The sequence below is a fragment of the Telmatherina bonti genome, assembly GCF_933228915.1.
Source record: "Telmatherina bonti genome assembly, chromosome: 23".
Lineage (NCBI taxonomy): Eukaryota > Metazoa > Chordata > Actinopteri > Atheriniformes > Telmatherinidae > Telmatherina > Telmatherina bonti.
In genome coordinates this window covers 17299804-17311299 of record NC_136632.1, presented here as the reverse complement: position 1 = coordinate 17311299, position 11496 = coordinate 17299804, and the positions used below count along the sequence as shown (strand labels likewise).

The following is an 11496-nucleotide window of genomic DNA, read 5'->3' as shown; positions in this document are numbered from 1 at the left end:
AAACTCAAATAAATGGCCGGCCACCATCATTGACAAAAGCAAGGTGCTCTGAATGCTTCTAGTTTATCTTATATTTCAGCAAAAGTCTTGATTCGGTCTACCTTTCCATATTTCCTAGAAAACAGGAAATTGGTGCAGTGATTTCTTAAAAAATCCAGAACCATAAATAGAAATGTAGTTTAGGATTCTCGGTTTATTGACGAATTTTCAAAAGCTATTATTTAGACGTTGGCTTCTGGCTTCTTATTTTTGGTCAAGATGATTCCACACTGCTTCAGTAGTGTTGAGGTCCAGGCTTTGGGGAGGATCAATCCTTCCATATGACCTGTTAAAACTGATTTTCTGTCCAGTTCTTGTCATTTGTGATGCATCAGCCTTTTCTCCCCATTTCCCTTCCTTAACAGTGGCTTCTTGGCAGCTTCCATTCCATAGAAACTATTTCTGATGAGGCTTTAATGAACAGCAGATGGATCAACTAAAAGTCTGTCAATATGTCATCTTCAGCATTTTCCATAGATGCAACTGAAGAAACTGGGAAAATGTTTATGTTGAAACCAAACACTGGCTAGTCCCTTGAGTTTGGTGTCTTTTTCTGCCAGACTCAGATCAGTGTTTAATTGTTTAGGTACAAGGACTGTACTAAAAATCAGTAAAACGGCTGCTTGAAAAGATGACAAGAAATCCAGATAAAATATGACTGGTGTCCTGAAGACTCTTGCAAACTACTCCAAAGCACACAGATGAGCACATACTTTGATCAAAAATGTTTATTCCATGATGAAAACAGTCCTGTCACACACACACACACACACACACACACACACATGCACGCACACTCAACTTTCCTTTTACAAACAGCAAAAATACGAAGATCTAATGCTTGTGAGGAGATGAAAAATAAACAACAAAATCAGAGGAACTCAAAGTGATTGGTTTTTGCAGCACAGAAATATAAAGGGACATAAAGTCCTTTCAGCTGTGTCCAAATCAAAGATGCTGTTTTTTGACTTTTTACAGTACACCAGGAGGCTATCCTAAGGCAATGTTACAGAAGATCGGCTGTCACGTCCCTCCCAGTGGGACCGATACGAGCGAACGTCCACACTTTCTAGATTCATCGAGGATTTTTCAAGCTGTTTCTGAAAGGCATCAGTGGAAGTGGTAGTAGTAAGTAGTTCATGGATTCCCTTTCCCCAGAGCTCTTCAGCATTCCTCTTTGATGTAGACTTGTTCGTCCGTGTCCGACTCCAGGTGCTCCAGTCGCTCGGTCTGTCCATTCATGATCTCATCGGGTGTTTTCATGAACCTGCACAAAAACATGTTTTACTTTGCTTGGTCTGTCATTCAAAGTAAAAACTGATTTAGATGGACACACCATGAAGAGATTAAAGTGGACCTACCTGAACAGAAGTCTTTGTCCGGGTTCTTTCCTGATAATGTTCAGTTTGTAGTAGTGTCTCAGTGCTCGCGACATCTTCTCGTACGTCATATTGGTTCTGTTCTGTAGATGATAAACAGCAGTTGCCATCAGCAATGACTGCAGCGATGTGAAAAAAGGGACATTTAGAGGCTTTGTAATGTTTAAAGTTGCATTTCTTTCACTTTTAGACGCTAAGTCAGGACAAACGGAATCGAAGGCCAAAGAAAAGAAGTTAAAAAATAAATAAATAAATAAATAAAAAATCATGCTGCTGAGTTCAATGCATTGATCTAAGACAACAGAATACAAAACTGCACATAACACGATATAAACATTTGCAGGGGGGAAAAGGGAAGACTAGCTGAAGAGCAAATACAGGTGATTCATGGACTAACGTGACAGCTGACCTTATGTAACAGATAAACAGTACTTGGGAGGAGCCCTGGGACACTAACTGAACAGAAACTCATTAGACAGACTTCTCTGCCGTCTGAAAGAACAAAATAAAACGTATCCAGATTGATCACACCTTGTATTTACTGGAGAAGTTTTGTTTGGTTCTATAGGAATGGAAGACATTAAAAGGCAACGGGATGGTGAATCATCATGACATCATGAAGAAGCGAGAGATTTACATTGTCATTTTTTAGTTTATCTGATAACCACACTGATCGAAACTAATTTAACTAAAGTGTTCGCCAAATTTCTGTCAGCATGTCAGCGTTTACATCCCCCCCAACATTACTGGAACAGTAAGGCCCCTTTCTTTTCTTTTTTTTTTTTTTTAACTAAAGACAACAAACATTTGTGTTTGACATAAAAAGATGGATCTGGCACAAAACATCAACAATTCAGCTTTTATTTCCAGGTGTTTACATCTGGATCTTTTGTAACACAGAATTCTTAGGTGAGCAAAGTATTGGAACATGTGACTGAAGAGTGTGTTGGCCTCACTGTTGCGACACTTTTGGAGGGGAGTGTATCTGCTGAGTTGTCTTTAATGAATCCTCAATGTTGCTTTGAGCTACTGTGGAAACTGTAATGTAGAAACCTTCTGGGTAGTGAAAGGCTCCGTTCTCAGATAATTTCTATTCCCCGTGTGCCACTTGTTTTTTTTTTTCCAGTCACATAAAATTTCTCTTATCTTTATTGAGATGGCTGTTAAGTTTATTTCTCTCTTAAACACACTGACAACCATCCTGACATCACAAGATGGATGACGGTCATTTTCCATTTTTCTTCCAATAAGAATGAAACTGAATCCATGCTGAGCAGTACCGGCCACATCCACCCTTTCCTGGTCGTTCTGAGAAATCCATCATGACAAATTCAGGCATGAAAATGGATATTACTCTAAAATTTAAAAGCCATGCCAATGCAATGGTAACATCTGACTTAAAAAACTCCCAACTTGTTTATTGCAATGCGCTACTTCTTGGAACCTGTCAGGCCGCCATTGCTCGCCTACAGCTGGTGCAAAACGTGACTGCTGGATATTTAAGAAGCAAACTGGAGCACGTTACTCCAATTCCAAGACTAACTCTTCTTTTCAGTCCTTTCTGTCATCACATCAACTTCTTTCTATTTGAATCTGCAAGTCTTCACTACAAGTCTGAGCCACCAAAAGCCCAATGGTAGACTTTATCTGAACACCAGGAGCCCAAAGTGTGTTTTTACCTTGTGGTTGCCCCAGAGCCTGGCCAACCCGTTGGGGTCCATGATGCGGAAGACTTTATTCTCCGGATCCTCCCAGCGGATGTAGTTCTCGTACCTGCTGTCTGACAGGAGCTGGTAGACGTAGTCCCAGAGCAGCCTGCAGTCTGCGAAGACCCCAGATGGAAAAGACTTTACAAGCTGACATGAAATTGTTGTATCTTGTTCATTGCCGCGTCTCCAAGCAGAACAAACCAGACTGTAAACTGTGACTTAACCTTACCTGCTATCCGCCCAATGGGGATTTGCTGGTCATCTAGAGGAGACACGGGCATGATGACGTGGTTCCTGTAGAGAACCTCGTCCTGCTGCTGCTGCATTATGTGCTGCTGGTGGTGTTGAGCCAGCTGATGGTGGCGCCCATTCTCCATCGTCACCTGAGATGGAGGTCCGCCGCGACTGTGCCTGAAGTCCATAGCAGCACCCCCACCACCCCTACTCGGGCTGAGGAGCAAAGGGTTCATGATGGCGCTGGGCATGAGCTGGATGACGCGAGGAGGGCCCGCCTCCTGGACTCCAGGGCTGCCCGGGCAGGGGGCTTCTCTGGGTGTAGCGCAACGCCCATTGGGTGCTGCAGGGGACACAGACAGGGGGTACATTTCTTCTGGCAGGTGGTGGTTACTGTCAGGAAGCTGGGAGAACGTTTGGAGGTGGTCTTCGTTGGCAGAGCGGGGGTGGTTTGGCTCGGGAGGGGACCGTCGTGGCGTCGGATTGTGGGGAGAACGAGAGCGGTGCCGCAGTTCAATAGTTGGTGGATGCTGGGGGATGGGCTCCGAACCACGTGGTGCCCGCCGTACCGTTTCTGAGAATAGAGAAGATTTCCAACACTTTGTTACAATGTAGTTCACTCTGACACAAGACTAAAGTCTTTGCAGCAGACTCGGATAAAGATGCCTTCCTGTGATGTGTCCACTTAGCTGAACATTCCCAAAGAAACCCACCGATCTTCTCTGTTGACAACTGGACTTTCCTATCGAACATTCGACACTGAACTCATCTTTTTCTACAGAATGTGCTGAACCAATCGTCTACTTCTAACCTTACAGCTACCTCTGGTATTTTCTAGGATAGTCACTTGTATTGAGAGCTGATTTCACCCCATTATGGGTTCCAAACAACTTCTAAATGCAAACGGCAATTTTTGGAAACAAGTGTTCAACTTTCTAAAGTGAAGTAATGAAGTAGTCATCTTAGGAAACAGAGGAACTGTTTGCACAGACTGCAAATAGAAAGTGAGCATGTTTCGAGCTTCACTTAAACAAAAGAAAGAGCTGTGACAACAGGAACTAGGACCAAGTATGGTATGGCCTGCCACTGCTTTCTGCTAGGAATTCAAAAGTACAAATTCCAGACTTCCCAATACACTTGCTTCCCATACAGTATCCCACAAGGTGTCACTAATATCCCACAATTAGACTGAACATGGTGCTGACCATGTTTTTCATGCATCTCAACAAAGATTATCCAAGTTTTGGAGGCAGTTTGAATTTGCAATGATTTCTTCACAAACAAAAAAAAATACATATGTTCAGAGCAGCCTGCATTTAAAACAAGGAAGGACGATCACAATCCGTCAGGCATTTTACATGCAGTTTGTATTGTTTAGATAAAGCAGCATTTCCTTGTTGAGCAGGTTTCTTACTGTTCTATTGAAAACATTTGATGTTTGCCAAGTCTTACTGTTGCTGTGTCACATTTCCTCGGATCAGAGCCAAAAAAAAGCCCAAAGGAATTCAACTAGGTCTTATCATTACGTCCTTGAATAAAATGAAGGTGCTTGCCGTTGTAAAGATGGCGGCCTTCTATCGTCACCAAACTGCACATTCATCATCTATTTATTAACATCAAGCTTATTTCTTACAAACTTTGTCATTTCCACTGCAAAGACACATTAGCCTGTTTTAAGATGTATGCAAGGTTCATCTAGTGTCAAGTTTGCTTGTTAGAAGCAACTTTGGAATTGTTTTTCTGTAAGATTGCTTGGAATTGTAGGGGTTTCTGGTTTTTGTTCTTGTTTTCTAAAGTATAGTATAGTATAAAGCTTATTTGAGCTTCCTTTGCTCCCTTTGTGAAGCATCTCAGCTGTCTCAGCAACAACCCCTGGATGAGAAATGGGAAAAGTAAACACAACAGTCACACACAACTTCACGTAATGAGTGGTTTATTGTTTTATATAAGCTATTCATTTATTTTTTTAATCAATTTATGATTTACTTTTAAGAACATGATGGTAAAATAAATCGTTTGATTTGTGCTGCGTGCTGCCCCTCCTCTCCCATAAATAAACACATAAAAACCTTTCTGGCTCGGGCTTAATTTTCACTGTCAGGAGAGGATTTTTTGAGGGAACCAAATTCTTTTGGCCTTGTTTAAATGGGGCTTGTCGCTTGTTTCGCAAGCTAAATCTGGCAACATGGTGTTTGGAATTATTAGTAGTTGTTTTATGTAGATGTTGTCAACCACAAACTGATATAATAAAGCTGCACTATGAGCCTACATTATCTTAAAGGGGTCCTATGATGGTATTTGGAGTTTTCTGAACTTTCTACAGTGTTACAGTGTTGAATCCTCATCAGACATGTAAACGACACTGTTTTTTTTGAGTTCCAGCACGCTCTCCGTTCGGTTTCCATGGCGACGAAAAATTTATCATTTTAGAGAGTTTTTTTCTACTTGGAAATCCTTGTGACGTCCTGGGGGATAAGGTTCGGTGATTGGTTACTTTCTACTGGTTAACAAGGGCATGTACAAATACATCAGGCGGGTGGAAAACGTGGGATAAAGTTATTTCCAACGATGGCTGGTGAGTTTACCAAAGAGAGACATCCTGCTGCATTTGTTGCTGTGGGTTGCTGTTTTCCACTTTGTTTTCAGGGTCTGATTCAGGTTCCAACATGTAGGGCTGGATGCTATGTGTTGACATTGTATTTTGTTTTTTTAATTGAGTTCATATTAGCCTAATCCTTCTGTTTATGAGATGTTACAATGACGGCGAAAGCAGTTGCAGTGTGTGTTCCCGATGTAGTGCAGTGGCGGGAGGCGGGGCTTAATGCGGAAGAGTCTCAATCCACTCGATCTGACAGCCTACGGAGAGGGTCGGTCTGAAGTAAATAAAGCGATTTGTGACAATAACTCTATCAATCCCAGCCCTTCTGGTCTCAGAAATAAAAATAAATTAGCCTGAAATGCACATAATAGTTCCACTTCAAAGAGCCAATTTGATCAATATCTCATTGAAGTTTCACACCAGCTGCTTGCTGTATGGCTGGTTAGCAACACTAATATTTCTGTAACTAATGACCATAACTATCTGGCTTTTGTGTAATTGGTGATAAAATATAATATGATTAAAAAAGTAAAGGCCACAAAGTTGACTAATTAAACTGGGTTAGGGTCACATGAAGTTTTGACCCTTGTTCAACGAGAAGTCCTGAAAAGTGACATTATCACAACCCTCACTGAGTTTGCGTTGTACGATGGCGCTCGTACAGCCATAAACCCATACTTTAATAGTGTACTAACTGAAACAATATGGTAATCAAAATAGTATGTACAGTTGTGCTCATATTTATTCATAAACTTTCATTAAAGGAGGTAAAAAAAAACAAAAACAGTTGCCTGTAAAATAAGATGAAATTGACTAAAGTAATGATAAATAAAAGTTTTATGAAAATCATTACATTATTTTCTAATTCTGGTTTAATGGATTTTTTTTTTTTTTTAAAAAGCAAACAAGATTGTTTGTGAGTGATGTAATATGTAATAATGTAATATTTTGTTGAACAATCCTTTAATGTTTCCGCTACAGTCAGGTGTTTTCTGTTCCTCTCAGTCAGACTTCTGCACCTGTTGACAGGTATTTTGTCCCACTTTTCAACAGAAAAGTGCTCTAATTTGTCCAGGACCAATTTGTTTGTTTGTTTTCTTTCTTCAACTCAATTAAATGAAAAAGTGTCTTTTATTATTAAATTATATTTTTGCAAATTTTTAGTTTTTGTTTCTTTTTTAAGTCTCCAGTTATTTAAGTGACTGTTGTAAATTCAGCCTTTTCTTTCATGAAATAGTATGAATACATATCAGCACAACTGTAAGTCATTGGTTTACACAGCATACACTCCTTGCGAGGAACCCTCCACGTAGCTGGTTTCAAGCCAAAACTTGTGATAACATAACATGTAACAATGCATATAAATAACTTATTGTAGTTCTACACTTAAATGTAAGTTTTTGTTTTAAATATATTAATAGGAGTACTCTAAATATGATTGTTTTAATCAGATAACGTGATGGCAGAGGTGGGAATCATCAACGGGTACTCAATAGGATTATAGGAAAAGTTTAAAGACAACTAAAATATGGAAAGTAATTCCAAGTAGACACATTTGTTTAATGAGAGATTTGGGGCTGAGAATGCATGAGTTGCATGTGAATTGCTAGCAGGACTGACCTTCGAGCTTCAGATGCTGCACAGCGCTTTCAGGCAGCGAGTGGAAGGAGTTCCCAGGAAAATAGGGCGATGGACAAAACACGTGGGACTTGCGCTGCTTCAGGATGTGCTGCAGCAGCTCATACAGGACGTCCCCTGCAGAGGTAGAAAGGTTGGAAGTTAACACATGTCCCTCAGTAACATTTGATGAATCCATGAAATTAGAAATTGCTGCTGGCATCACTCAAGAGTATCTGGTTCCCTTTAATTCTTTGTTATCCAGGATTCATCATTGCTGCTGTTATTGCTTAAGCTTCATGGAACTTGAGCAATAATGGAAGAATCGGTAATGATGTAGTTGCAGGAGAAGGAAGCCAAGGCAAATGACAATTCCTTTCCGATGTGTTCAACACTGCTGAGCTACTAAGTAGAGGATACGTATGCCAAAAACACACATTTTACTTCTCCAGAGCAACAGAATGAAATGCACTGACTTTTTTCTGAATAAATGTTTTCACATCATACATCATGTTTGCAAGACGAAACTTTGAGTATTTTTTCTGCCTATTGTTTTTTTAAACACAAGAGTATAAACTACGTTAATGGTTAGACTTTCTTTAGCAATGGGTTACTTTAGCACATCGTTAGCCCAGTGATGTGCTAAGTGCACGTCCTGAAGGGATGCAGTAAACTCCCTATTGATGCGGGATGCACCTCTTTTTCCTATGAAAAGCAACACATTGTGAACAACATCACAGTAACTAACATAAGAAACGTTGTCAAGTGCTGTCAACCAGGTGTGTACATCTAAAACACACACTTTTCAGTGTTAAAATCGAAGGATTTCATACTACAACTGAACAAATAGTCAAATATAACAAATAGAAATAAATCCTTTTTTTTTTTTTTTTAAACTGGGAACTCGGGGAATTTTCCAGGCACCCACTCAAATCACCAGCTGTGGGACCCGTAGCCTCGCATTGAAAACCTATCAGCATCACCGTTGGCCACTAGAAATCATTGATCTGCGATTACTGTACCATAATCAGCTGCAGTGCCATGGTGTGTTTTCTAAACAGCAAATGGAACAAACACACTTGATGGTATTTTAAACACGCCTGCAGCTTCTGTTCCCTGATTAATGTCAGCTTCTGCCGTCCGAGTTTTACTCAACTACAAACTGGTGATATCTTCACATAAACTGTGGGAAAACATTAAATAACTTTATTAGGACTTTAATATTACATCTTATTGATGTATTATGTAATGCAGCAAAAATGCCAAATATTGCACTTCATGACTTGGCTAGATTATCAAACAGAAATGTGATCCAACAGATTAAATAACTTATGTAACAGTTAAGAAAAAGACTTTATTGGTTAAAAACAATAGTCCTCATGAACCAAATATCATCACCCTGTCTGAATTAAGTATTTCTGTCATTTTATAAAATGATTCCTCTATTAAATTCTTGTTTAATCCATTATGAATGGGAGAGCCTTAAAGGAAAATCCTGGAACCACTACAGTTACCAGCAAGGAAGTGTTCAAATCTGTTGACATGAATACATGCACTACAACTCTCTATGACCCCAGTGTTATAGTTAGAGTGGAGTACCGGCAGGCACCAGGAACAAAGCCTGAGCAGGAAGTTCACTCAATGCTTTTCATCTGTTTGTTTTTCCTCAATACCAACAGCTGAGCTCCGGGTCTGACAAAACATTTACACAGTTAACAAATGACCACGAGTGCAGGGCTTGGCACACATCACTATCACTCATTATTTAACTGCTTTGTTAAAGACTTACTATAACAAGGAAATGATTCTCATAAAGGAAGTGATGGTGAGCGAGCACGCATGCACAAATAAGCACACACTCCCCTTCTTTCAGTTCTTGCTTTCTGGTCCTGAGGCACTGAGTCCCAATGTGGGGAAAATTCCTGCTTCCTGGTGGTTGCTGATTTCATACTGGTTCCGTATAAAATCTGCATTTCCATATGTAGGTCGGTGATGGAATGGCACCAGTAAGAAAGCTACAGGAAACATCCTGTCATTTCACAATTTGATATGTGATGCATGAAACACAATTTAGGTCCATGTGGATCTCGACAAACTTGGTAAATGTCTCTTTTTTTTATTTTCAAAATAGCTTATTATTGTAAGTCTATTATAAGAGCTACTTTAAAGAAAAATATGACATCTGTAAAGGAGGAAATAAATGCATCACAAGCCAGAAAATGGCTCTATTCTCTAAACTGACGTTTTCACTGATGACACTGGCCACAGGGTGCGAACAACAACTAATACTGAAATGTAAAAACTCCCAAAAATTCTTACTTGACGAGTCATTTTAGCTCTGGAGGCGGAGGGAAATCGCTGATAGATGTAACCATCTTAGAGCAAACTAACCCCAGTTTTACATAAGACACAAAAACCAACAGCTGATAAAACCAGTAAAGATGATGAATCACATTTTCCCGTTTTTCACCTGAGCATTAATGATCTGACAGGATGTGAAATTTCTTTACATGCAGCTGAAACAGAAACATCCTGATATGGCAGCTGTCAGCTGGGTCTCCGCATTAATCCTGATTGTCAACAGTTCAGCCTTTACTAACTATAAACTCCTTGATTGTTCATCTGAACAACAGCAGATTAAAACACACCCATCCCCACTTATCAGTATTTATTTGTGTAAAAATATAAATATTCAAAGAATTGTTGCAACTGGTTAGTTTAGTTCAACTCTGTTATCCAGCAGGTCACAGGACGTTTCAGTGGATTACAGATCAGGACTGGAGGCAGATTATTGGTAATTCTAACAGAACAGGGTTTTGCAATGTCTTGCTGAAATTAAAGAAAAATAAAATAAAAGAAAAAGTCTCGAACTGTTCTCCACAACCTGTACCACACACCTTACAGAACCTTCAGACCACCAATGGAAGCTGACTTTTCTGCCACATTCTCCTATCAAGCACCCAACAGTTTACATTTCTTATAGTTATTTTACTATAATTTAAATAAGCGTCACAGAATCACGCAGACTTTCTAAACAAACTCCATTACGAAAATACAGGATCTTTATTGATACTTGATATTTTTATATTGATCATTTAATTGTCTTGTAAGGGAAAAACGTCAGCTTTGGTGTCATAATAAAGAGCTCTGTTCTTTATCTGTAAGTTTAAATGATTGTTTTAGTTGTATTGAGTGCAATGACGTTCTCAGTACAGCTAAATTATTGTGTTCTAGGTGTGATCTACTGTTCTGCAATTTTGTGTACTTGTATACTTTATATTCTAAGTTAAAAAGCAATTTAAACATAGAGCTACAATGTTGTACAAGTATTTTCATATTTGAAAAAATCTACAAGGATAAAATTATGAGACAGTATACACAATAGCAAGTTGAACTTATCTACAGATACACAAGACCGATGTTTTCATATAATTCTTGAAGTATTGTGTGGTGACCTGGTTAGGTTGGGGGTTATTTCATTGAAGTCAACTCAACTTATTATTTGCAATGTGCTTTAAGGGGCAGATTACACAGGATTTATCTTCTATCTGTGCCAATTTGTTCATGTAACACAACGTAAAGTTGAACTGAACATAAAATGAAATATAAAAAAACTTTATTTATCCAAGCAGTTGAGAATTATATAAGTTGGGCCTGTGAAACATCTGATTTTTACTGTGCGATTACAGTGGTGAATTGGAATCCCAAATAACAATTAATCATTGTAATATTAAGACTCACATTGTGATTTCCACCGTATGTTACAGACATACATTCATCTTATTTGGATAAATCACTGGGTTCATAGATTCTTTGATAATAGATCCAGTGTCTTTGGTCTCTGTTGCATGTTTATATCTTAATTTGTTCTGTTGCAGTGATGAAAATTTCAAAGATTCCTGTTTTTTGTATTTTTTGT

At 39.1% G+C, this 11496-nt stretch overlaps 1 protein-coding gene across 2 annotated transcripts in view; it reads right to left on the bottom strand.

Moving 5' to 3' along the window:
- Window positions 1-808: 808 nt before the first annotated feature.
- The window catches only part of etv6 (ETS variant transcription factor 6), a 32348-nt gene continuing 21660 nt past the window's right edge, over window positions 809-11496 (bottom strand). For both annotated transcript variants that reach the window (XM_079263482.1, XM_079263483.1), the window contains exons 4-8: window positions 7581-7715; window positions 3357-3935; window positions 3098-3240; window positions 1401-1501; window positions 809-1306 (exon numbers count right to left, since the gene is read on the bottom strand). In XM_079263482.1, the coding sequence (XP_079119608.1) occupies window positions 1204-1306; window positions 1401-1501; window positions 3098-3240; window positions 3357-3935; window positions 7581-7715 (1061 nt within the window). In that variant the 3' untranslated portion in view covers window positions 809-1203. The remainder of the gene's footprint in view (window positions 1307-1400; window positions 1502-3097; window positions 3241-3356; window positions 3936-7580; window positions 7716-11496) is intronic.